The sequence below is a fragment of the Podarcis liolepis genome, assembly GCF_965112155.1.
Source record: "Podarcis liolepis genome assembly, chromosome: 1".
NCBI lineage: Eukaryota > Metazoa > Chordata > Lepidosauria > Squamata > Lacertidae > Podarcis > Podarcis liolepis.
In genome coordinates, this window is record NC_139554.1 from 64,763,397 (window position 1) to 64,790,567 (window position 27,171).

General features: G+C 50.1%; 1 protein-coding gene across 13 annotated transcripts in view; it reads right to left on the bottom strand.

Moving 5' to 3' along the window:
- PAX6 (paired box 6) overlaps positions 1-24,836 on the bottom strand; it is a 42,788-nt gene extending 17,952 nt beyond the window's left edge. The window contains exons 1-8 of one of the 13 annotated variants that reach the window (XM_083511945.1): positions 24,652-24,836; positions 14,147-14,292; positions 9,674-9,750; positions 9,233-9,287; positions 3,106-3,236; positions 2,087-2,128; positions 1,777-1,992; positions 661-826 (exon numbers count right to left, since the gene is read on the bottom strand). In XM_083511945.1, coding sequence (XP_083368071.1) covers positions 661-826; positions 1,777-1,992; positions 2,087-2,128; positions 3,106-3,236; positions 9,233-9,242 — 565 coding nt within the window. In that variant the 5' untranslated portion in view covers positions 9,243-9,287; positions 9,674-9,750; positions 14,147-14,292; positions 24,652-24,836. Of the gene's footprint in view, positions 1-660; positions 827-1,776; positions 1,993-2,086; positions 2,129-3,105; positions 3,237-8,670; positions 9,044-9,232; positions 9,288-9,673; positions 9,751-10,017; positions 10,039-14,146; positions 14,293-14,414; positions 14,434-14,514; positions 14,626-23,337; positions 23,464-23,529; positions 23,748-24,651 lie in introns of those variants that run through there. The other 12 variants (XM_083511947.1, XM_083511948.1, XM_083511946.1 and 9 more) reach the window with 12 other exon arrangements.
- Positions 24,837-27,171: the final 2,335 nt, after the last annotated feature.

Sequence of the window (27,171 nt, forward strand, 5' to 3'; positions counted from 1 at the left end):
CTAATTCCCTCTCCTACCCTTGCAAGCAAAGAAAAGACACGCCGAGATGGAAGCCAACCAGCTAACCAGAAGCCAGAAGCTTCTCTTGCTTCCTCGTCCATCTTTCTAGGTGCTTCCTCCACAGAGTCACAAAATTTGTCAATTACCCTGAAAGCGCAGTCGGATACAAGGGTGTTTTCCTCGCATTCCGTCAGCGCTTGAGCGTCTCAGACTCTAAGGAGAGGGTGGCGTGGTCGTTGGTCTGGTTTGTAAACTACTTAAAGCCCATTTTTAATCATGTGCGCGTGTGCTTATAGGGAGTTTTTCGATCCAATGTGTGTCCAAAGGAAAGGGTAGGGTTGAGGGCTGCCAAAAAGATCCGGTTTAAAATAAAGCTGCTGCCTTTCAAACGCCTCTCCGACTGTTGCCCTCCTGAGTATTCACACGACACCCAGCCACCCACCCCCACCCCACCGCTGACCATCTCGAGATAAAGTAGGAGGAGGAGGAGATTGCCGCGGAGGTGGAGCCACGAGGCAGACCAGCGTGTCGAGCTTTACCACTTTGGACTTTGATGGGTCATTAGAAAAATCGGATTGATCAGGGTGGGGTGGGGGGAGGGAGAGGAGGGAGAAGAGGAGGAGGAGGAGGAGGCTTGCTCTTTCTCTCTCTTCTGCTTACCTTGCGTTGGCTGTCCTGGCACGGAGGTCCCCGGGTACCACCCCGGCCTCGTGCCCCACGTCCCGGTCTGCCCGTTCAGCATCCTTAGCTTGTCATACATTCCATCTGCCCCCATCTGTTGCTTTTCGCTAGCCAGGTTGCGGAGGACTCTGTTGATCGAAGATACCTGAAAAGGAAGCGACATTGAACGCGATGGTAGCAAGGAGAGGAGCCGCTTTGGAAACAAAGCGGCGACAACAGCAGGAGCAACCCCCCCTCCCCCACCCGCTGACCACAGATCTCTAGAACCACTGGGACGTTGCTGTCAGTCCCAGATGATGTGTGTGTGTGTGTGGATTGTGTGTGCGTAAGAGGACTTAAAGAAAACCCAGCCCCCAAATTTATTTACAAAGAAACCATTCCCACCGATTTCAATAGGAGTCGCTTCCAAACAGGCCACCGATCGAAACCATCGCGACCCTTTTGCGCGACTGCTGACTGCAGCAGGACTGCTCTGTAGCAAATGGGCTGTGAGAATGGCAGCCGGCTCGCGTGTTCAGCAGGGCAAGCGAGGCGGGAGATGAGAGGGCTGCGGTCGCCCTTGAAAGCCAGGACGTGTCCCCTGCAATACGCGGGGTTCTCTCGCCAGCCAACGCGTTTAGAGCAGCAGTCGTCTGAAAACTATTTAGGGACTTAAGCAGGTTGTGCGCAGCAGAGTTCCTTCGTCGGGAGAACTGCACCTTATGGAAAACGCACAACCCGGGCAGAAATGCCCTGTGTTTTTCAACCTAGAAATAAATCCCCCCCCTGCATTGCTTTGCACATTCATAATTCGCTCGAGGAGAGTTCCCAGTTGGTCCCACCACCCTGGGGCGGGGTATTTAGCCTCCCAAAGCCACCTTGGTTTTCGGAGCCCTGTTAGCTCAAAAGCCAAGGATGAGTCCTGAGCATTTTTTAAGGGCACCCATAAGTTATTTGTGCCAAATGTTGCCCTTACCCAAGGGCGGGGGGGGGGGGAGAAATTGCGGGGGAGGGGCTCCTTCGTGCTAGAAGATCAAAGAGAAGGGGGAGTTAGCGACAGGTCTCCTGCTATTGTTCTAGGTCAGAGAGAGAGAAAGGATTTATTGATGAACTTACGCTGGGTATATTATCGTTGGTACAGACCCCCTCCGATAGTAATCTGTCTCGGATCTCCCAAGCAAAGATGGAGGGGCACTCCCGTTTATACTGTGCTATTTTGCTTACAACTTCTGGAGTCGCTACTCTCGGTTTGCTACCTCCGATTGCCCGCGGTCGGATGGAGCCAGTTTCGTAATACCTCCCCAGAATTTTACTCACACAGCCATTCGACACCTGCATCAGGGAAGCGGACAGAAAATCACATTATTAATAATTTCAAGACAAAAATAAAATTGTTTAAGTATGCATTAAACAATGACAAGCTTACGTTTTGATTGTCCAGCACTTGGACTTTTGCATCTGCATGGGTCTATAACACAAAAATATACCTTAAATGGTATGAGAACTTACTTAGAGAGGTTTTTCTTTTCTTTTTCTTTCTTTTTCTTTTAAAAAATATTACATTTGTGGCCCTACACGCTACAAAGGTGAGATTTTTTTATTTTTTTATTTAAAACCCACTTTGAAGGGGGAGGGGGATAAAAACTGGAGAAAAATGTCAGATATTGGAAGAAATGTTAATATAGACATCATCAGCTCAGTTTCCAAAATACTCAGATTTCGGGAAGAGGGAAGGATTGGGAAGGTGTGGGTGGATTATAAAACGGGAATGATACTGTATCCCTAAGCCAAATCCCCGGCCAAATCGTTTTCTCATGAGCTTCTAGGGATAAACAGGCAGCAATTTCAAAAGAAACCAGCGTTGCTTATTGCTTATTCACATATACATATATATATATACATACATACATAAATTTGCATGCAGAAACTTTCAGTTACATGGAGGGGGAAGCGGACAGTTTAACACCCCCCTGACCTGCACACGCTTGCTTGGAAAGAAGTCCCTTAACCAATCGTGGGGCTCTGCCTTCCAAAGAAGCGTCCTTAGGATCGGGCACATTGCATCGGTCAGGTCACTCCAGCCAATATTCGCCAATAGAATACAGGCGTACATATGGAAATAAGGCATATCAGGTTGTCAAGCAGCCATTGACTTAAGGAAAAAATAGATAGCTCTATCCCCGTGGTTTTGAGAAGCAGATTGATGGTGATTTAATTTTTTTAAGAATCCTTCTCTCTGCCCCTCCCCCCGCCCCAAATAGGCTGGAGAGGGAAGGTTGCAGCTACAGAATAATACCCTTCCCTCACTCACCCACCCACCCACCCCCAGGATAGGCTGTGTCCGGTTTTTTGTTTTTGTTTTGTTTTGCTTTGGTTTGTTCCTTCCTTCCCCAAGCCAGGCTGGCGTAGGGTTGCTGGAGCTGGGAAGGCGAGGCGCATTTTCACCTGCAGGATTCGGGAGATGTCACACGGCCGAGCCCCGCTGTGGGCGAGTTCCACGATTTTCTGTCGGGTTGAATCTGGCAGCGGCCGACCGTTGACAAACACGCCGCCGAGCTGGTTGACGCCGCTGTGACCTGCGTGGTGGGGGGAGGAAAACAAGGACAATGGAAGCCTCGGCTACCTGAGCTGGAGAAGGACGACCTGGGGCGCCCCAGCTCCCTCCTCCCCGGTCAAGTTGCTGCTGCTGAGACAGAGAGTGGGGGGGGGGGAGAGGGGAAAGGGGTCGGGATGGGGGGTTGGTGGGGAACAGATCAACAACCAAACAACCCAAATCAGGCGCTTTTCTGGTTTCTGCTTAGGAGTTGGCAAAGAGAAAAGCCCCACTTAGCGCGGGCACAGGCGAGCCAGACCTATGGCTGTGGATCTCAGGTATGAAGACTGCACACACACACACACACAAGATGCACACACCTCCCTAGGCAAAATCACTGCAGCCAAGTAGCCACCGTTACTCCAACAACCATCTATGTTACCAGTTGCAAAGCATGTTCTATACAGGAAAGTCATTCATTCATAGATAGATAGATAGATAGATAGATAGATAGATAGATAGATAGATAGATATAGATAGATAAATATACATATGATCATCAAAGGAAAATTCCACCACCACAAAGACTTTCTCCCCTTTGAACTGGTCTCCTTCCCCCCCCCCAATCCTCCGCCATCCCCCCTTCTAAGCTCGACGCTGACTCCTTTCTAAGGCTCCATTCACGGTCCCAGCTCTGCCTCTCAAGCCCAGAAGAGCAACATTTGGTTACACACTTTCACTCAGAGACATCCTTTCAGCAGCCTTGGCACCAGCCGGCGAGTGAAGGGCACACAGCCGACTGTGGGGGAAAGGGGGTGGCTGGGGGTGGGGTGAAGGAAGAACCGTCCCCTCTCTCTTCCATGGGGCGGCGGGAGGTGGAAGATGCCTTTCGAGACCCAGCAGCGCGTGGACCCAACGCAGCCTGGAGCCCATCCACAGAAAGTCCACCTCGCCCGCCCCACCACAGAAAGCACAAAACCTGCCTGGATCAGAAACTGGCTAAGCCAAAAACAGGCGCCTCCTGCCCTCCGTCTCTCTTAGCCCCCTAAATGCCACCAAGATCCCCACACCCCAAATTCCTGGTATGGAAAAGAAGGCGAGGGAAAAGGGAATTGTTGCTATTATTTTTAAAGGAAAATAAATCCGAGTGGTCTATTCTGAGCTTTGCGACAGTCCCTAAAGCATCCTCCTAGCTACAGCTCACTTGGCCAAAAGCAACGCGAATGGATTTCTTAAAAAAAAAATGGTTCGAAAATAATTCCCCAACCTGCAGCTTGAGGCTTTGGAGGCAAAAGGCTCCCTGGAGAAGGTCTGGGCTCTCTCTCTCTCTCCCTCTCTGTGTGTCTCTCTCTGTTCTGCTCTCCTCCTCTCTTTGGAGCCTCCTGCTAAATTGACTCCAGGAGCCTCGGCTTCTTAGCAATAAATAAGCTCCAAATATAGAAGAGGGGGAAAATATGATGAGTCTCTCTGACATTTGTCTTTAAAATAAAACTAGCTGCACGTCAAGTTTGAGCTTAATTTCTGGAAATAGGCGGAAGTCGCCCCGGATCATGCATGGAAGGCTAATTGAAAAGATCAGTTGGAGCACTTGTGGCAGACGTGTCACTTTATGACAGTGCTCCGCTTTTGAAAATTGCATCGTCACGACAAACAGGAGCATGATAAAAACGACCCTTTCTGTCCGGATTTGGGTATCACTCCGACGAGATTGAACTCTACTCGTTTCCCCTTCGAGGGGAAGCGACTTTTTAAGGTAGCCACGGGGCCAGTGCGGACACAACCGAGGGGGCGCGCTGCCTCCTCGATAGATCCGAAGTGACATGCGGTTTGGAGAGCGATGGAGGGAAGGGAGGGTGAAGGAGGAGGGGAGGGGTGCGGGGGGAAAGAGACAGAGGCATGAGCGTAAAAGCCACTAGAGAACCGACCAACGTGTGCGGTTTAAGAAATATAGGGGGGGGGCACAAGGCACAGATCCTCTTTTTCTCTCTCTACCTCTCGGATGGCCCTGCTCATCTCCCCCCCCCCAAGTATGTGAAGAAGGGGAGGGAGCTTCCATCCCCGGGTCGGGGAGGTGGGGCGTCAAATGCCCCCCTTTTAATCCTCCCAATCACCACTCCTAGGTTAGGTGGTTCTGGACACATTCCCCTTCCCCACCCAACTCCCTGTTTCTCCCCCTTACCTTCACCCTCCCTCTCCATTGCCCTGGACTGTCGTGGAATCTGGGTTGCTCTCCTCTCCAGTCTCTCAGGGACCCGATCCAGCCTCGGCAAGCCCTTATCAGAGACCCATTGTTTTTCAGAGGGGTGGTGGGGCGGGGGGGGTGTTTCAGAGAGATGAGCACATGCTTCATTCTCTCTCACGGAAACCAATGGGACTCCCAATCCCGTGGCTGTGATGTTTCCTTGGGGCCTGAGGATCCACGGAGCAAGATCTCTCTCTCGCTCTTTCAGTCCCACACACGCTTGGGGCTGTGGACAGGAGGCCCTTTGCCCGCAGCCCCGCCAGAAATGTATCTCCGCGCGCGGCCCAACGAGGAATGCCAAACTCCCAAGTTGCGCGTAAAAAGGTTAAGCCTTAATCAATGCCTTAATTTCCCTGGAGAGGGGAGGCAGTTCGAGCCCAGTGGCAACGATTAAGCGCCTCGCCTTTCTGGGGCTAGGCTTCTAATAGGAAAGCATATGGTGTCAATTTGGAGCCCCGGCACCACATACACCCAGGAGTTGTTCGCACAAAGCCTGCAGAGCCGGCGGCGACCTTTGCGCAAAACCCGGGCTTCACCCGGACGGGATCTCCTCGCTCCACTCCTGCACGGGCTGAAGGGGAGGGGGAGAAGAAAGCGAGCGCCAAGGGCCGGCATCGAGGCATCTTCTGGCCCTCCGGTTAACACTTTGGGATGAGCTGTGCCTCAAGGCCAAGGGCCCCGGCTAGGAGAGAGGAGGGCTCGGCCGCCATGCCTGTCTCCCTGCTCCACCCTGACCGCGTCTCTTTCTGATCAGCGCTAAGCCTTAGCAAGCCGTCGGTTTAAGAGGGATCCCAGGAGAAGGAAGCAACAGAATAAATACAGGCCTTCCCGGCCGGAAAAGTTTATCATCACGCTGCCACGGTCCGCCACGCGGAATCGCCCAAAAGAATCCCAGCACACGGGGCAATTTAAAGGCGCACTCGGTCCCCACAATCCGGTTTGTATGCTTAGAAATGCGTCCACCCCACGCCCTTCTCCCACAGTCCAAGAGCTGAGCGCAGGGCTCCAACCTTCCTGCAAGGACCCCCAAGCCCTTCCTAGGAGGAAATCGAGTGGGGCCTCGGAAAGCCGACGCCAGCAGCTCTACAGCAAACCGCCTTTGGCTAGGGAATCCCCGCCAAGGATTTCAACTCGACTGGCGGCCAGAGGGAGACGAAGAAGGGCCGCCGTCATGAAGACCCGGCCCCGCTTACTCGGAAGAAAGTCCTGCCAGAGTTCAATGGGGCCAACTCCCAAGTAAAGAGAGTGGCAGCTAAAGAAACCCTGATAATCCCGGATCCTGCGCAAAAGCCAGAATAAATGCCCAGGCCGAGTCAACTAAACTCTGAAGTACCTTCGCTCGAGGAAGAAATACTTGGCCGGCTTTTGACTTCAAAGGCAGCACCTTTAAACATGACAGCAACTCGCTAAGGAGCTCAACATTATCTCACGGAAGGGGCATTTTCTGGGCAACCAGGCCCCGTTCCAGCCATCCAAAGCTATGCACTTTTAAGTCTCCCTTGGCCCCAGCAGGAGAGATTTAAGTAGGTGCTGCAACTCTCTGGTGGACTCCTGAGAACTTAAAAGTGCATCCCTTGTGACTGCTGGGTTGTCCCTTAGCCCATCCGACCTCCCTACACCCAGGAAAGTCGACGGGACTTAATTTCCCAATCAAAGTCCGCGGGAAGGCGGCTGATCTGCTCCGCCAGCGCCCTAAATATATTTATTAGGAAGTGTCACAGATTTCCTTTCCACCAACACGCTGAAAATCAGCGGAGTTGATGGTCCAGAATGCGGGTCAAACTGCCGCAACCTTGCGAGACTTCGCTTGGAAATCCAGACAAGGCCCTCTGAGAAGGATTGCTTTGTTTGCGAGTTCTACGCAACTGACACCTTATCCCAGTGGGCTGATCCACTGTGGGTACCATCGGGCTCCCCCAAACACAAAGAGGGCTGGGGGTGTGGCGGGATTGCGCCCGGTCCCTCGGCTTCTAGAGGAATCTACGTCCAAATAAGGGCGCTTTGTGAGAAGCCGCTGTCATTGGGGATTCCCTCTCGGGAGTGGGGAGAGGATAGCAAGACAGGCCTATGTAGGGCGTCCCTCACACGAAGCCTGGCCAAACCAAGTCCTCTCGGAAGGCAATCCTACAGGAAGCAAAGGGTCTCCCTTCTATTAATTTGACATCCAAGCGCACAGCTTTATCAGGAAGCCGTTAAGCAGCTGCTGCCAAGCTGGTCTGGAAGACGATTGAAAGGGACAAAATCTTTCATCTTCCTGAGTTTTCATTAAGTCTGGTGGGTTCAGCTCCAGGTTTCGCTTCCCAGCCCAAGCCCCCGGCCCCAGACCACCACAAGTGACCAACATTTTCTCAGCCAAGGCCTTCAGTCTCGATCGCTTTGACATTCGCCCCTTTTTTGCAAATCCCCACATTCCTCCAGCCAGAAGAACACAGAACACAGTTAGTGACATGGGAACTTCTTGCGCGTTTGCACCTTGCTTGGCGGACGATTGATTGTGTGCAATCAAGGGAGGTTCTGGTTTATTAAAAAAAAATCCGATCGAGGCAGTTAATTCCAGTTCGAGGTCGCCTTGGCTTCGAAACATGTTGGAGCTGATTGCAATGAAACAACCACAGACAGACGCGACTGTCCTCTGAATCCGGGTTCGGTGACCCTCGCTTGCCCTGCCTCCTGGACGGCGCTGGAGTTTATTATGTCAACACATCCAAACTGTGAAGCTATTGGGGGGCTCTCCCAACCTTTCCGCTTTGCCAGCCTCTACAAATCTAACAGGATGGATCTATAAGCACCCATCGCCGCAATCCTAAACACACTTGCACAAACCAGATCGATTTTTAATGAGACTGGCTTCCAGAAAAGTTGCGCTTTCTCACGGGAGCATTAAATCGAGTTGCATTCTCGACGGACTTTCCCGCGGCCACTCAGATTTATTTCAACTGCACCACAACAAACTGCCCCCTCGCGCAACCCAGTAGATCTCTCGTCCTGGGTTACAAATCTATTTAATCCATCTACCTTTTTCGCCCCAAGAATTTTCAAATCTACACAAGCTTCCCTGCGCCAGGACTTTGCGCCAGACATTTAGGTCATCGAGACTCCATCACCGCGAGATTTTGTGAGGAGAGTCCAACCAAAAGAAGACCAAAGAAAATGATCCGATCATGTCTTCCCTTCCCATTCAGAGGACTTTCCTTACATCGACACCCCCCCCCCAAAAAAATCCCCAAACACTCACAAAGAGCTGATTTACTCCAGTGGCTGCAGATCCGATCCATGAGCAGTGGGATTCTGGAGTGGTCAATTCCACACTCAATGGGTGGCCAATCGCTCCAGGCGCGCCATCCACAAAGCAGCTCGCTCACGCCTCCATCTTCCCAAGCACAGTTACTTGGAAGTAAGTCCCATGGAAACGAGAAGGGCACTTACATCCCCTCCCCAAGTAAGGGTGCTTCGGATCACGGCCTCGGAAATCTCCATTCGGGAAAAGGAGCGCGTCGCTGCACCGTCTCCTGTTGCAAGAACTACCAGCTGCCTCTCTCCTAGGCGAAGGACTCAAATGGCAGCCACCAAGCGCCGGGTGTTGTAACTCTCCTAAGCTTCACAGCCCCCCTTTTCCAGAAGGAGCCACTTCTGCTATGATTAGTATTTTGAAAATGTGAAATTCTATACCTTCCCCCGCCTCTCTACCCCCCACCCCACCCCACCCCCGCCCAGCACACACAAACACTACCCACCCCAATAATACACCGACATCCTCAAGCCGGCAGAGTCGTGAAATAAGAGGGAGAGTCACTTACTGTTCTGCATGGTGGATTGATGGAGCAAGATCCCACGTGGCTCGCGGATAAGATTCTATGAGTAATAAAACAGGCTTTAATCAGGGGAGGGAAGCTCGCGGGCAGGTAGTTGCGCTGCGCTGAGTGCCCAGGTCTCCAAGGCCTCGATGCTTTCTGCTGGCCTCCCAAATGGTGTCAAATATTTTATATATATTTATATATATCATGCGAAAACCCTCCCAGCCCCAGAGCCTATATAACAAAAAACCTGGAAACGTTTCAACCTAGCAAGTCTAGTTCTTTAAAAAATAAATAAACATAAACCAGCCGTGGCCTTCTCCTCGGCAAACTGGCTGTGGCAGTGAGAGTTCGTGAAACACCAAGGAAAATGGGTCGCAGTGTGAGCAGTCTTCTAGTGATGGGGGACGGGGACGGGGAAAGTAGAAGGTGCTTCCAACTTGCCTGATTTATGAGCGGACTCTCCTCTCTGGCAATTTAACGACTCACACATCTGCGTAGCGCTTGTTAAAGTCTTCCCGCTAGGATGAGGGGAAAAGTATATTAAAAGTATATTAAGCACTTTTAAATTTGCGTTCCCTAACCTCCTCCCCGCCACCCACCCCAGTCATAGCCGCCTCGCATTTGGAGGTGGGGGTGGGAAGAGAAAGGCAGTTCAAAAGATTCAGAAACACACAGAGAGAGAGAGAGAGAGAAAGAGAGAGAGAGAGAGAGAGAGAGAGAGAGAGAGAGAGAGAGAGAGAGAGAGAGAGAGAAAAGATGCCCAAGTTTTTTCCAGCACGCCTTACTGGAGCGCCTCCTGCCCATAGGAAAGAGTTCTGATCTGTGACACCTTTTGTGTCCGTATTTACAAACAGGACCTCGACTTTGGTTGGGCTTGGTTTGGCTGAAGGGAGCCGGCGCGACGTCCTCGCGCTGCACTTTGGGGCCAAAGGACCCTTTCTCTGAAAAGAGGTGGCCAGCAGAGTTTGTTGGCACTTTCTCTCCCTGGGTCCCCCTACCCCAGCTGCAACCTCTCCAGGTTGCTTATGGGCAAATCCTGCTCTCTTGCATGGGGCGTGGGTGGGTGTGCTGGGACACTTCTTTCCCTTTTTAAACCACACATGTTTGGGAGCTACTTCACTCTGGTGATTCTTTTCGGGGCACTACTAACCATCCTGAAAAAACAAAACCCGAAGAGGGAGAGAGAAGTGGGGAGGTGGTGGTGGGGGGGGGGGGAGAGAGAGAAATCCACTTATTGTGATTAACTTCTTTTTTGGTCTTTAGATCTTCCCCTTTTTCACTGTACTGTGACACACGCTGTCTACCTCGCCTCAGTGCTTTAAAAAGTAAGGCCAGGAGGGGGTGAGGGCTGGGAATACAAAGCCTCCAGAAGGCGAACAATGGCCTCCATTTTACTCCCCTACCCAAACGCCGAGCGCAAGACCCCAGCCAGGCAGCCTCCTCCGGAACGGGCCGCGGCGCAGCCTCCCAACTCCGCGTTCCCAACAACCCTCCAACTTACAAAGGAGCGGGTGGGAGGGGGGGGCACACAGCGGCCTTCCTCCTCCCTTCTGTAGGGCCCGCCTTGACCCACGCAGCCTGGCCAGCCCCAAGCCCGGGCTTGGGTTGTTTTTGTTTTTAAACCGGCCTTTTGAGGAATAAGACGAGGAATAATGCAACAACAAAAGAAGTTCTGCAGTTCTTGATGTTCTGTGTTGCATGTATTTATTTATTGGGTCCCAGCGCTTTCTTTTTAGGTTCCCAGCCTAGCAGGGGGAAAATAGAAAAGTAATTTCTCGTTATAAATATCTGGAGGTAATTATGTTACTGGTGTGAGTTGTTAGGGGTTGTAAAAAGATACAACAGCGCAGTGGGGTGCTCAATTGGGGTGAGACAATTACAATAAAGAACCTATTCAAGAGGTTTTGCTTTTAAAAAAAAAGAGGGGAGAGAAGACTGAGAGAGAGAGAGAGAGGAGGTAAAATAATGAAATAGTGGCAGCCTTCATTTTATTCGCCCCCAAAACCTCCCCCCTTTTTATTTTTTTGGAAGCTTTAAAAAATCTCTTCTCTTTCCAGGCTATAATGAATATTAATTTTATTCTTTCTACATAGAAAAAGAAGCATCTTCTCCCGGGTCCAAAACGACTCCGGTATGATTTTTTAAAGTGCTTTTTTCCCCAAAGCCATCTACGTCCCATTAAAAGGGGAAAAAGAAAATCAACACGGAACAAGGACTCCTCTCTCAGCGTGAATGAGGCGCGCGGTGGTAAATATTTACTCCGCTTTGGAGAGGCACCTGATTAGCAGCCGAGCCAAGCGCCCTGGACCCTTCTCCGGAAAAAGCCGGTGCCTCCAGTCGCCCAGAGTTTCCAGAAGGCGCCCCTTTAACACACCAAACACGTCTGCCGGGACACACGCTTGCACGCCGGACAACCGCTCCAAGACAGAAAGACGCCGAAGCGTGAGAAGCAACGAGAGAGAGAGAGCCTTTTTCGCCCAGGCGCGGGGGACTGTTATTGTGAACACTTCCCAGTCTCTGCTATACCAACTGGCGAAATGCATTTTAAGGAACTCACTTTGGCACTTATTTGGGGTGTTAACAAACAAAGACGGCTAGCTGGTTTCAGGCACCAACAAACAAACCGAGGCGTTATTCTGATGAATCCGTGACAGCAAAATTGGGGTAGGGGGGAGTGAAGAGATAAAAGAGAGAGAGAGAGAGAAAGATTTGGGCTTTTGGGCTATTTTAATTAGAAGGTGGACTGAGCTCTACAACCACCAGCAAAACCGACCCTTCTTCCCTTCCCCCACCCGGAAGCGCAATAATGGTGGAGTTTCTCTCTTTGCCAGAAAGTAGCTCCTTTTTACCGAATTTTTAAAATGAAATTATTCACAAAGAGATGCAGGTAGGCAGAGAGCAGCCTCGATCGAATACCCCGGTGAGATTACAAAACCTAAGCGAAACGCAACGTCTCCTTGGTCCCGGCTAGGCCTAATCTGCAAATTCCTATTTAAATCTCCAAATCTGGATCTAATCTGATCGTCTTTGAGATTTGATCCTCCCCTCCGCTGCAAACATAATTAGCTATTAAGATGACAAACGTTTACAATCCCGGGCCGAATAAGCAAAAGATAAACGCTAATTCATTGGCGTGGAGACGTTTGCTAAAGGTCACCGGCTATAAAAATTTATTGCCAAAGACCACAATTATTATTTTAGGCCTATAAAGACGCTCACCCTCCAGCCATAATGAATGGCTTCACTTTCTGGAAGGAACTGCTCGGTGCTCTCGACTGGGCCTGAAAAGTTTATTTGTAAGCCTGGTCGCATCAGGAGTTTCTCCCCTCGTATTTTAAACCCCTGATTTGAAGAAGCCAGTGGTTTATTATTCCCTCCCCCTAGTTAGATTAGTTTAAATAGAGTTAAAGAAAACATACAGAAGTTTATTCTTGCACTCCTGAAGCGATCACTTGTGCAGCCCTTGCCTATGCAAGTTCACTCAGAAATGCTTTTTGTTTCAGTGACGTTTATTCTCACATGAAAGTGTGCGTAAAATCTCAGCCTCAATGTATGGCGATAGAGGTGGAAACACTGAAGAAGCGAGGAGGTGGGGAATGAACTTTTTTTGGGGTCGCCCTGCATTTTACGTGAGTCTGGGCGAAACTTCGAAACATCCACCCAACAAGGAAATGAGATTTCGAAAATCCAAAATCAAACCAAAACAACAGCAACAAAAAACCCATTTGCTACTTGAAAAGGAAGCAGGCAACATTCTCTAGCCTAGAAACTTGTGGAGAATGGGGTGGGGGGAGCTATTGATCGCAGATTCTTTGGAGCGCAAAACTCAGGAGACTTAAACGATCTCGGAGATTTGAGTGAAGTGCTGGGGGGGTGGCAAAGAGCGCAGAGAGAGAAATGTTATTTTTTTGTGGCTGTTTTTGTTTAAACAGTTTGTACTTCGAGCCAGGTAGTGATCAAGTTAGAAAGTTCTGCTCATTCCTAGTCTCGTCGTGGACAAGTTTGGGGAGATCTCGCGGCTGCTTGATTGAGAGTGACAGTCCTTCAGCTCCGCTCAGACCTTCCCGGATACAACTACTGAGACCTGACTTGGCCTAGAATGTGACTCTGTGTCGTCGTCCCCCCCTCCCGCCGGCCCGCGTGTCTCTCTCTTCCCCATTTCCTTAAGGTCGGTTAGTTTGAGGGGGAAAAGAGATATAGACATAAATAAAGGGAGAAGCGAGAGTTGCCTAAACGAAAGTCCCTCATCAACACACACGCATACGCACACACAGCTTCAGCTTGACGGAGATACAAAGCAACCAGGGAAAAGAAGCGGGGGAGAAAGACGCTGAGCTTGGATGGACCCAGCTTCCCAAGAAAGCAAGCGGCCGAGCAACGCAGTGTGGTTCATAACGCCTCCTTCACAACAACCGCAACAACAAATGCCCCTCATAGGAACCAGGTGTGATGCATTCTCGTGTGTGTGCGCGCGCTCAGATGATCCCTACAGCTTTGGCCGTCCCTACCGCACTGTGCTAAACGGAGTAAGCCTTTCGTGGGGCTCTGTCTAGCGGAAAGGCCGGGCGAGTCTGCTGCTGTTGCTATCCAGAGAGAGAGAGAGAGAGAGAGAGAGAGAGAGAGAGAGAGAGAGAGAGAGAGATGCTTTCTCAGAAAACAGGGGCGGGGGTCGGTCCATGAAGGAGGAAGAGGAGGAAAAAGAAGAGGAGGAGAAAGAAGGCTGGAGCGAAAAGGACAAAGTTTGGAAGCCTTTGAGACTGGCCTCTCGTTTAAGATCCTTTCCCGGAATGTAAGAAATGGTGTGTATGTGAGCGAAACAGGGGGGGGGGAGAGAGAGAAAGGGGGGGGGAGAGGGAGAGACCTGTCTAAATATTAAAATGAACTGAAGCGAGGAGAAGAAACGAGCAGACTCACCTTTCTGAGGCATCCTGTCTTGTTGTCAAAGCTCCTGTCAATAGTTTTAAAAAGCGCCCCTGATTTGAAATGATGGTGCCTTAAAAAGGGTTGCCAGTAAAAGAGTTTTTCTCCACTGAAGCTGCTGGTTGTGTGATCTTGAGTTCCTGGGAAGGAGACAGAGATTGACAATAAAATGGGCTGTCACTGACTGGAGAGGGAGAAAGAAAGAGGATGTGAGCGAAGTAGGGGGGAGAGAGGGAGGGAGAGAGGGAGAGACAGAGCACACCTATGCTGATTGGTGATGGTTCAAGTGTATTAATGTATGTGTGCGCCTGGTCTCTGCCTCGCCTCCCCTGCTCCCCACTGGCCCATTAGCAAAGCCTGACCTCTGTCATCATCTTCCAGCAAAACACTTCCTCCCTGCGCCTGAACCAGAGCGGGAAATGAGGCTGAGCCAGGGCTCGCTTTTCAAACCCACTAATCACTCCACGCATGCAAATGCTCCGCTCGCTCCCACACAAAATATTGCTTTATGCAAAGCAACGCCATTGCCTCCTAGCTGCCGATTGGACGCTCACTCGCACTGCCTGGTTCAATTGGCCCATTTGTTTGAATATGAATGCACTGGCTTCTCTCTCTCTCCCCTGCTCCCCCCCCCAGCTCCCCGCTCCTCCTCGCTTAGATTCCACCGACCTCTCTCTCCCCCTACACCCGCCCCCCCCATCTCCAGCCCTCTTTGCCCTGAGTTCCTCTGCCACCATCCCTGGGCTCAAATGCGAGGCTCCGGGACGCGCGGTGAGCGGACAGGCACCCTCCGCTAAGGTTTCGGGGTTTTTTTTTGGGGGGGGGGACACAATGTTTTCCTGGTTAGGGTTTAGTCATGTCTCCCGGCTGAACTTTTTTATTTTTTGCCTCTTTGCCTCCTTCCCCACCTCAGAGATCCCCTCTGTTCGCCCCATTTCCTCCGAGATAGGGCCTGGAGTAAATAAATAACGTCGCTCGGAAAAATAAAAACGAGGACTGCCCTTTTCTTTCCAAGGCGATCTAGGTTTGTGCGGGCGGGCGGGCGGGCGGGCGTGTGTGTGTGTGTGTGTGTGTGTGTGTGTGTGTGTGTGTGTGTTTGAGGGGTGGGATGGGAGAGACAGAAAGGGAGGGGGGCGAACTATTTGCATTTAAACAGTTCGCTCCCAGCAGACAATGGAGATAAGGAAAAAATAACATTCAAATGGTAACGACATAAATATTTGGGAGACAGGCGCTTTGTCAACTGGGAATCGCCTGGAGGTAGCCAAGTCCACAGTTGGGTGTGTGGGTATTTTTCCCCTCCCCCCCCCCCTTCCCTCTCTCTCCTCGAAATGTGATGGAGAAAGGAAACTCTCTCTCCCCGCTGCCTGGAAAGTGCAGAGCAAATACACACTTTACTTTGTGTATTGAGGACTTTCGTGAAGGGGCCTGAAGAGTCCTTTCCCAAACACCCAAACTTCTTCCACGTGCCGTTTGTTGACTAAGTGCTGTTGTGTTTCTCTCCCCCCCCCCCACCTCTCTCTAGCAGACACTCCAAGGAGGGGGAGGAAGAGAGGAGGGAGGAGTGCTAAAATATCTCCACCGCAAGGGTCGGCGTGTGTGTGTGTGTGTGTGTTGGAGAGGGGGTTTTGCGTGTTGCTCTCACCAGATTTAGCTCACTCATGTGCGCAGGGCGATTCTCTCTCTTTCCCTCCCTCCTTCCCTCTCTTTCTCTCCTGCCAGGGAAATCAGGGGCCGAAGGAAAGCAAATGACTTTGCTTCTCTGACCACACACCACCACAAGTTCATTTGTTGAATGGCGGAGTATTAAGACACACCTCAGTACACTCCAAAGCAACCCCTCCGCGCCTGCATTTAAGGTGACACTGGCAGCACCAGTTTGAGCTCAGGGTGTTCCGATCGTTTATGGCGAGTGGTCTGGGAGGCGGGGAGTGGGGAGGGGTGGGGGAGATGAACTTCTGCACAAAGAGGGAAGGGGAAAGGAGGAGAGAGGGAGGGGGCAGGGAGGCGACGGGGGGGGGGAGAGGAGGAAAGAAGGCAAAAAGCCCCAGAAATTCCAAGAGGCAAAAAAAGTGGGGAAGGGTTTCGGGTGGGGGTGGGTGGGACACGAACGCGCCAAGCATAAAATGAAGTCGTAGCCCCGCATACACTTGACTTCTCTTGACATGTGAAAAGTGCTAAAAGTCAGAGCTCATCAATAAAGTGGCTGGCGATTGAATGAGGGCCCTGACAACCATTGCATTCTTCAATAAAGTACAATGAGGAGACAAACGACTCTGCCAAGGAGTTTGCATGGGAGTGAAAGGACGCCTCAATAGGAGCTGGATAATGGGCTGCCAGGCCGTCATGCACTGTCATCTCCAGCCCTGCAGAGAAGCTACCGCGGCCCCTAATAGCACAAAATGGGCTCTTAAGAGACTACCGGGCGATTCCTCTCTGGGATGTGTGTGGATCTCTCTCTCTCTTTCTGTGTCCCCCTCCCTCTCTCCCTCCTTCTTTCCTTCCTTCTTGTGCCAATTTGCCTTGATGCTGATTACCACTAATGTGTGGGGCTGCGCTTTTATGGGTCTTGCTTTCTATTTATTTTAATTTTTTTAGGGGAAAGAGAGGAGGCTGCAGCAAAGAAAGGCTGGGATTTAAAATCAGGACTTTCTCCTCGGTCCCCTCTTTTTCCAGGCCTCCGGTTCCAAAGTTTTTGGTGTCTTTTTTGCAGCAAATGGGAAAGAGTCAGAGAGAATTGCCCAGCCTAGCTGGGAGGGTTGAGACATTCTTCTGCAAACGCCACTCAGGAAGACCTCTCTCTCTCTCTCTCTCCCCTCCCTTTCTTCTTTCCTTTGCTGATCCAGATTTTTTCCCACCCGGGCATTGCCCCCCCCCCCATTTTTTATTTGTTTCTCTATCCCACATTGCAGCCCGCATCGATAACCCAGGCCACTTCAGTTTGCTGAAGGAAAGAGATCCGGTGGGTTGGACAAATCTTTTACCTCCAGTTCAGGCCTAAGGCGAGCTGCACCCCCCTCCACACTTGCTGGAAATATCCTTTTTATTTCAGTGTAATCGGAGCCGAATAACTATGATGGAAAGCTGGGGTGAAAAAGCCAACCACACGGGGACATTCTAATAGGATTCCCCTTGAAAGGTAGGTAGGAAACTTGAGAATTCTCATAGCTGGGATGCTGCTACTAATAGAGGTGTAGGACTGTGTGTGTGTGTGTGTGTGTGTGTGTGTGTGTGTGTGTGTGTGTGTGTAGTTTGGACGATTTTAGTTCTGTGTTTAAATTTATTATCCTTTCGTTTTGCCCTACTGTTATTTTTGAAGTGTCTCCAATACATTGGAACCCTGCTAATTTCTGCAAAGCCCCCGCTATCAATGGCTAAATCTTACACGGCAGTCCTGCTCCATTCAACTCCATGGGAACTTTGCTGTTGACTTCAGCGGGCGCAAGCTTTTTCAAAGTGCGCCAAAGGAGATCTTTGCAGAGAGATCAAAACGGGAAGAAAACATAGATTACCAAGCCAATGTCTCGCTTGCCTCGCGGGTTTCACCGCATAGAGTTGCCGCTGCGGGATAGTTTAGCAAAGTGTCTTGAAAAGACCCCGCTCCTTCAAGCTAGTCCTCTGCAAAGCTTTTTCTTTTCTTTTCTTCCTGTTGTCTGAAAAAACTCTCCCTCTTAAAAAAAAGATCGCAAAGAGAATAAGAATAATAACAAAAATAATCCCCGAGATCCTGGGGGTTTTTGTTTTGTTTAATGTGACTTCTAGTCTTCTGGAAATCAGACGAATCTTTTCTCTTTTTTTGTCCAACAAACATTTTTTTAATACTTTCCTCAAGTGGAAACGGGAAAAAGGCAAAACAACAGGGTAGAAAGGTGGGGAAAATAGAATAAAATGAAGAACTCATGACGCTTGTTTTTAGGGGGGACGGACACGTCCAGATCTTCAGGCAAATTTCATTTTTACAACCATTCAATTAGCCTTCGTTTGGATTAGCACCTCCTTATATGCTGCTCCTTCAGAATAAAGAAGCCGTAATCTTGTTGCTATTTCCCCCAGGGCACAGTGGGCCTTGTGCCCCTTCCCTCTCCACCCCCTCCCGCTAGTTTTGTTTTGTTTGTTTTTTAACTGCGGGGGGGGGGAGGAAATAATAAGGGGAGGGAAACGGTGAATAATCTGACGTCATTGCAGAGATGGGAATGGAAGGAGAGAGGAAGCAAGTCTGGGAAGAAAGGAAGAAGGGGGGAGAGGAGAGAAAAAAGTGCCACAAAAGGTGAAGAAGAAAAAGATTGGGTGCCTCGCTTTGCTGCTGATTTATCAGGACGTTGGAGACGGGAGGCCGAGGGCAGGCGAGGGAGCCTCCGAAGCAAGGAAAGCAAAAGTTGAAAGGGAAGGAGGGGCCGAGGAGAGGGAGGGAGGGAGGGAGGAGGAGGAGGAAGACAGGAGCGGAGCGGAGGGCCTGCATGACAATGTGCATGTGTGAAAGAGAAAGAGGAGAGGAAGAGGACAAGGCGTGTAGAATGGGGGTGTGAGAAAGGAAAGTGGGATTTCTGCGGAGAGGCGAGAAAAGGGGAGGAGGGACAGAGCAGGGCGAAGTGAGAGTGTGCGAGTGTGCGTGTGTTTTAAAGAGCGAGGGAGAAAAGTGTAAAAATCTTGTGAGGGAAAAAACACAACTTGGGATGAGTCCTGGAGTAGAGTAAAGGAGGCGGGGCAGGGGGGGGGAATGGGGCCAGGCGCGCTTGCTTAGGAGTAAGCGCCGTGGAAAGAAGAAGCCCGCTTCGGATCCGGCTGGGAGAATCGAGATGGAAGAAGACGCGCGCGTGGGAGATCCGGGCGAGGGGAGCAGATTCTCACGTGCAGCGAGAGCGCACGTCGGCCAGGGAGCGACGCCCTTCGCCTTCGCTCAACTTGCTCTCGCAAGCAGCGTCTGGGGGCGAGCGCTGCCAGCGACAAACCCGGGAGCCTTTGAAATAGTACCTGCTCTCCAACGACCAGAGGGGGGAAAAGTCCTTGCCAAGTTGAGCCACAACTCGAAGGGCGCCATTTTAACTCTGGGTTGCTCTGTTTTGTTTTGTTTTTAAACAACAACACAAGTTTTTTTAAAAAAAAGCACGTTCTGGATTCCCCCAGGTATATACAGGTGTAAACAAAACAAAACAAAAACAGAATAAAACACGAGAAACCCCAAACTCCTCTGCCCTGTTCCTTTTTTTTTAGTCTTTTGTCAGCAGCTTTGAACTTGAGAATTAACTTGCTTAAAGCGGCAGGCACACGATGGAGCAAGGAGGGATGCGGCCGTGGAAATGGTCGCGAGTGGGGTGGCAAACTCAAGCGTCCTTCTTGCGGGGTAAGGGATGATTACCCCCACCAATTTTGCATGTGAAGTGGAAATGAGGAATGAGCGCGCCAGGGTAGATTGGCTGCAGGGGAAAGAAATGGCCCTTTTCTCCAGGGATTTCTCTTGACCACAGGAGGGAAAATAAGCGCTGAACGGAGAATCAAATGCATTTGATGCTCACCAGGTTGGCACCTTAGCAGCTTGCCCACCAGACCTGGAGGGACCGCCGCAACCAGAGGACTTGAGAAGCAAGGGTCCGGATCCCAAGTGGATTTCTAAGTAGACACGTGCACTCCACGTAGATTCGGAAATGTCATCGTGGATGGATGGGGCGGGGGGAAGCTTATTTACTCCCCAAAGACGCGCACCTAGGATGGCAGCTTGCGCCTTTTCTAATTTGGCAAGAACGAACACCAGACGGGCAGCAACAGCAACGAAGAGTCTTGTGGCACCTGAAAGCCAAACAGATTTATTGTGGCATAAGCTCTGTGTGGAGGGGAGCCAACGGAGTCTGATGCACGACGTGTTTGTCTGTAAACTGAGTGCTAACTGAGGATAACACTTCCTGCCTCTGAGGAAGAGGGATCTGCACCACCAAAGCTTATGCCGCGGTCCGTCTGTTAGGCTTTATTTCGAAGGTGCCACTTCCTGTTTTTACTACAACAGAGTCTGGCTCATTCTTCTGAGCGTCTGGTGGATTCAGAGTGGATTGATCAGAAATGTCTTGAGCAGTTACGAATACTCCTGCGGTGGGAAATAACTCTAGGGATACCGGTTTATATCTTTTCTTTTTTTGGGGGGGGCGGATGGAATGGGGAGAATATGATTAATTCTCCCTCGCCTTATGTACCAGTGTCAGGTGCATTAGTCACTCTGCCTTTGGATTAAACTTATCTTTGCCTTGAAGTGTGTGTGTGTGTGTGTGTGTGTGTGTGTGTGTGTGTGAAGGGCACAGGTGTTCAGTAAGTGGATTCAAAATCACTCGGAAAGTTAATATTAAGATGAGAGAATTACAACTGAAAAATTATAATCCTTTGCAATTTAACCCCCCCAAAAAACCCCTTACACCCCCTTAAAAGAAACAGCAAACATCTCTACTACTTTCTCGCAGAAAGCAAACATATCAAGGAAATGTGACTAAATTAGATTCATTCTCCCAATACTGCCATTGATTGCAGAAGTAGGTATTTATTTGTCAGGGACAAATAATAAAAAAAATATTCTCCCCTTCTCCGCTTCCTTAGAAACAGGAGTCGCTCAGTTCAGTGCTCCTGGATCGTCTCGTTGTATTAATATCTGGCTCGCGAACCTCCTTTTTTTAATACCCAGAAAAATGCTTAAAGTCCTCTTGTCCACTTCAGTCTCCCACTGAAGAGATACACAAACCCTGACGTGTTAGACTACAATGCGTTTGCCTCCCGGACACCGAATGCCGAGTCGGATATGGAGAAAGAGCGCTTGAAACCTCTAATGCGCCGGACATTGAGTTAAATGGAGCTTTGGCGAGTTTAGGAGCAATCTGCAAAAAGTTTGGAATCGATTTAACCTCTTTTACGTCGGGCGTTTTGCAAGAAGGCGCAACCTTTTGTGTCGAAGGATTAAAAAAAAATAAAGGCGAAGGGGAGGGGACAAGAAAAGGACTCAATTTATGGACTCTGAAAGAAAAGGCAACATCCATGTTTCCCCCCCTCCTTCATCCAGGAAAGGTTTGATATTTATCTTGGTCTGGTAGATTTTTCGAAGGGACTTGCTGGAAAAGTCTCCCCCCTTCAAAAGAAAAGCGGAAGGGGAGCGGGGACTCGCCAGCAAAGCGCATCCTGACGGGCTTTTTAAACACTATTGATTGGGACAAGCTGTTCCAAACCCCAGTAACAGTTAATCTGCCTGTTAATCAAGGCGCTAAGGAGCTCAATGCGAGTTTTATTAGCGACTAGAGAACACAGCGGCAGAAAGGATCAAAAGACTCGCCCCCTTGATATTTGTCAAGCCAGACTCCCCCCCAAAAAATATATTTTCAATTACAGAGCAATTCTTAGCTTATCATCGCCGCCTAACAGAAACACGCAGATGGTTTCACAAACGCTGCCAGAGAAACAACTGCAGCAAAGGCAGCGAGACCCTCAGAACTGCAGCCTCCGAAAACCCCACGCCAGACCCAGCCCGGCACTGCGCGCCTAGAAAGGAGCACTGGCTCACCTCAAAGCGAAACCAGCGTAGTTATTTCTCTCTGTCTCCCCCGCTGCCTTTCTATTTACCACCGGAATTCGAGAGAGAGTGGAAGGCAGCACCTGAAAAGCCTATGCCAATTTAGACCATCCTTTCCTTCCTCACTTTTCTCTTTCCCCCCCTCCTGTGCCTGTTTGCGAACGAAGAACTTTGGAGTGGGTTTGCAGTCAAAACGGACGGAAAGAATTTGGTATGTTCCTCAACACCACCTCACTCAGATTTTTTTTAATTAAAAAATATTTTAATTTTTTTTTAATAAAAAAATTATCCTGAAGGGGAAAAGTTGAATGGGGGGTGGTGGTTCTTTTTTTTTTTTTAATGGACTGGCCCGACGCTCAAGCCCGTCCCTCCCCTCGAGCTGAGTTTCAATTAAGGTAAAGGTGGAGAAATATTATCCCGTCTGCGAAAATCAACATTTTGATCTTGTCATTTTTAATGCGAACCGATGGTGCTGGATGTCAACGAGATATGCGTATAAAAGACTATGTGGTCAGAGGTAATTATGTCACAGCTTTTTCTCGTCGTGACAGCTGGATAAACACAATCTCCAATAAACATCTCTAATTAGGGAGGAGGACCTGCGAGGCTGGGTGTCTGATTTATTACTCACCCAGAATGTCCATTTACCGGTGGAGATTAAAGTGGACTCCCCCCCCTTTTTTTTGGTGCCAAAGCACCTTAAGGGATTTGGTGTAGGAGCTGAGGGGCTGGGAAGGCGAAGTCTTACAGCTTGATCCAGGAGAGTGAATGGAAAAGAGAGAGAAAGAGAGGGAGGGAAGGGAGAGCCATTATCCTACTAATCCCTTTTTTTCTAATTAAGTACAAAGAAGAAGAAGGAGAAGGAAGAATCTAAAACACAATTTACCTGCCTTGGGCTGCAATCCTAGGCGCCCTTCTATTTCCAGCTGCTTGAATTTACTCCCAAGCAACCGTGCGCGCAGGATACCGAGTTTTACTTCTCAGGAAGTGCGGTGCGGACTTCTCCCTGCGCAGCTCAAGCTCTGTTTACTCACGAGTAAGTCCAATCGGTTGAAACAGAACTTTTCCTTACAAATAATGGGTGCCTAAGATTGGAGTCTCGATTGTGCGGCTGAAGTTGCGTTTCTGAACTTAAATGCACCGTACAATTCCCCTTGCTTTCTCTTCCACTAATAAACCAACCATCCAGAGTTAAGCAAAAACAAAAAACACAACGAGAGGCTCCACCAGGCACCAACCAGGGTATTTCTGCACACCTTTTCAGACGTTCGAGCAACCTAATGGAAAAGAAAACCATCACCACGCCGCAACCTCAAAGGAAGTTAAACGCGCGGATCCAGGAAGCAGTTCCCAAAGCAGAAAGTTTTAGAGACAGTTAACCTGACGGCAACAGATGACAGGCGCAACAGAAAAACAGCAATCTCTTCTCTCTCTCTCTCTCTCCCTCCACCTCTTATAATACACCGACTGCATTTTATGCAGACCAGGAATACTTAGCAGTATACTTTAACATACAGCCTAGCATTAAACACATCATATGGAAACAAATCCTATGGATTTCTAAGGGACTGCCTTGAAAACACCGACGTTTCCGGCTAAGGCCCCAAAGCTCCTTTACTCCGGAGTAAGTCTTACTGGGCCGATTTACCTGTGCTTAGAAAGGAACGTCAGTTTTAACTCCAACGGAAGACGTATCGATTTCGGCTGAAGTGGTTTGTGGATCGGGCGCGAAAAAGCGCGCTTCGCAGGTTGCCTTAGTAAAGGATTGTTTACCCCCTCCCGCTCACTCTTTCCTTGGTACAGCTTCAGTCTGGGAACAATGATCTAGCCGAGACATTACCTTGCTGGAAACGTGGGGACGCCCCAGAGTTGGTGGGTGCCCCAACGGACAGCCCCTCCCGGCTCGCCTAAGCGCAGAAGTCGCCGCGAGCAGAGCCATCCAGGACGGGGAGAGAGGGGTGTGGATATGCGCCGGTTCACAAACAGACCCCAGTTGGCAAGTGGTTACCAGGCACGTGAGTGAACTGACCGGAGAGTGGAGCAGGACTCCAGGTCAGACTGGGGGAAGGAGAAAACAAAAAACCAGCCCCTAACTCCGCAAAACCCCGAAAGATCCACCGGACCCGAGGATCTGTCTGCGCCAAACGCCCCCGACGTCTCTGCGTTGCAGAGTCCCTTCTGAAGTGCCCAGAAGCTCAAGGCGAGCCGGGCGTGCGTAATCCGAAGCCCCTTTTCGTTCTACCTCAGTGGAAATCGTTAATTATTAGGTCTTCCCAAGGAAAGCTCAAATCACACGGTCTGGGGATTGAAAATGCTACCCAAGTATGCGAGCCGCATTCTTTCGTTCCCTTGCCTGAACTTCGGGAGCGCCCTAGCGAGGGCTAGAGGCCGTGGGCGAGGTCAAGGACCAACTTCTCCCTCCTCTCTCGACCCCCCCCCCCGCGCACCCACCCCATGCCTCTCCCCACACATCCCCAAACCGGTGGCAGCGAGCACATGAGCCGGTGTTTCCATACAAGACGCCTCGGTTGCCCAAGCGGGGAGAGGTCAGGGCTGCTCCAAGCCTCGCGTCTGCCTAGCCACGCCAAAGCCCAACTCTCTGCCCCGCGCCCTCTTCCTTCCTCCCACCTGTTGGCACTGCGCTTTCTGTGCGCGCCCCGTCGAACCTGGCAGTTGGTCACGAGCCAGCGTGACCCCCTTTTATGCCGCTTGTAATTAACACTCCGCACAAGGCTGGGAGAGATGGGAGGGGGGCGGAAATAAGAGTTTTAAAAAATAAATAAATAAATCCTGGGCTTGGTAATGGAAACGAGGAGGTCAGAGAGAGAGAAAGAACGGGAATGAAAGGAAGGAAGAAATCTAGACGAGGCAGAGAAGGAGAGAAACAAACGCAGCGGCAATTGTTTCAGGAGGAATCCGGCAACTCCCCCCGACGCTTGGATAAAGAGCATCAAATGTTTACCTGTTAGAGAGAGGGCAGGCAGAGGCTCATGATCCGCGGGTTCCCAATTGCGCCTCTGAGAGTCGGTAACTGGCAGGTTTGATCGCCAATTTCTACATAAGAATCTGCCACACAGTTTAAATGTCAACGACAATAAAAAAGAGGGTGCCTGGCTTTGCACTAACTTTCCCTTAATATCAGCGCCAGCGCCTCTCCTATTGGCTGGGCTGCCCCGGTGACGTCACGGCGGACAGTAGTTAGAGCTGAGCTCATAAGAAATTTTAGACAACAAGAAGCTCACCCGGGCCGGGAGATAATTCACCTTCCCGTGACCACTGGAGGGGCTGAGAGGCGAGGCGCACGTGGACGTGGGCCAGCCATGCTGGCTTGTTCGCTCCTGCCTGCCTGCCTACCTCTATCCATCCATCCAAAAAAGAAAAAGAAATAGGTTTCATTATAGTCAGATCCCACTACCAGACAAGGTCCTCCTGGCTGATCCATAGAAGCGACTCTACCATAATATGTGGTCTGTGGAGGACGGCCCTTGCAATAATAATAATAATAATAATAATAATAATAATAATAATAATAATAATAATGCTTTAAAAAAACATCACAGCGATGATTTGTGATTCTGAGTGTTCTTTTGCCTTTGTCTTCCTCTTGGATCCTCATACTACGACTGCCCTTCCCTTCCCCCCGGTCTTTCACCCGCACAAAAGGAAGATCTTTTCTCCTTTTTCTTTCCTTCTGTGTATACAGGAAAATCCGCAGGTTTAATTATGACGCAGCATCTTCGGCACGGCGGACGCAGAGATGTCCCTGGACGTGTGTGTGTGTGTGAAGTTCTGGAGAAGAGCTACCAGGTGTAGCAGAGCCGCCGACTCTCAGTGACCGTCCAAAGTCGAAGCCTGGGTCTTTCTACCTGAGGCTCCAGATCACACACACAAAACCCCCACTCTGCCCACGGCTCAGTTATCAATAAAATCAACCTTTATCACTTGGTTCCTAGGTTTCTGTTTATGGAAGGGCTCCAGTCAGGGGGAAAATCCAATTTGTACTTTTGGATGGCTACCTGGCTTGTAGCACTGGCGAAGAGGAGGCTTATACTGTATATTCGCACCCAAGCAACCGATGCTGCCTTCAGAGGGGTCTGGATCTAAATTTTATTTTATAAGTGTATAAAGTTGTCCAGTTATTAAAAGTCGACCATTAAAACAAATTGGAAGAGAAATTCAAACTGCGCGTGGACTTTCACTTCGAATCACTGAACACCTCAAACACCGAGGTGTAAGAGGTGAGTTGATATTTTGTGGAGGTTTTCTTCCAACCGCGATTCAAAAGAGGACCAGCGGATCCTGTCTATCTCTCTCTTCTCCCCTCCCCACCTTTCTCTAATCAATTTTTAAAAAGAAGGGCGTTCGTTTTAAAGTTAAGCCCCAAGTTAAGTGCCGCTTATTTCAATGAAAGAATGGCGCCCTCGCTCATCTCTCCTTCCCACAGAAATGAATGGGACCTAGAAGACCATAGCGCTGCTTTTCATTTCAGAGGGCTGACACAACCTTTACACAGAGACCAGGCCTCATCGCACTTTTTTGACCCAGAGGGTGGTGTTAGAATAATCATCAACATCTTGCTTTAAGGCCCCTTTCTTACAACGACACCGAACATGTCCCCTTTTCCTCAAAGTTCTGGAGAAAACGAAGTTTTCTCTAGGCACCTAATAGTGTTCCCTCGTCCAGCAATGTTTTCTGAAAGGCAGGGAAGCTACCCCCTGCTCACACTTTTGAGGACACAATCCACTGGATAGTTCTCCTGAGTAAACAATGGGGGTTGGGAAGGTGAGTTATGTTCCGAAGAAACCCACGAGATTTAAGTGATGGGGGAAACGGTGGAGATCTTCTTTCCTTTGAAACCGGGGCAGAATTCTCTCTGCAGGCAACGTCAAGCAGGTAACGTGGTCTGGGATTGCGGGGGGAGGATCAGAATAGTTTTAGTCGCATAGTAACACCCCCCCACACACACACACTTGTGGGTCTCCCCTCGGCACCTTCATCCTGTCCCCTTAAAGGCAAAAACACCAGGGCGGGTGGGGGAACACACTTGTCGGAGTGAATACTTTTGTTTGTCAGGAAAGAAGCGCGCACGCCAGAAAGTCGCTGTAGCTTTGATTGAACCGCGCGTCCGTCTCTCGGGAGCTGGCAAAGGTTTCTCTGGGCTTTGTTTGCGGCGGATCCCTGAAAAGGGGGGCGTGGGGAAGAAGTCGTCCTTGATGCACCCACACATCTAGAAATACCCGTCGGGGAGACCGCCCACCGCCGAGAAAGGGTAGCTTCTCTTTCTACGTGGTTTTCAGTAGCTGCGTTGCTCCCCACTTCTCCTTCTTAGGGACCGTCTCCCCGTTGGTTCACTTACGGCTGCGATCCCCAGCACTCTTACCCAGGGACAAGTCCCGCTAAAACCCATTTAACGTCTGAATGAATAAATGGAGGATCGGGATGCAAACCAGATCTTGATCTAACAGGCGAGGCGAGGGAGGGC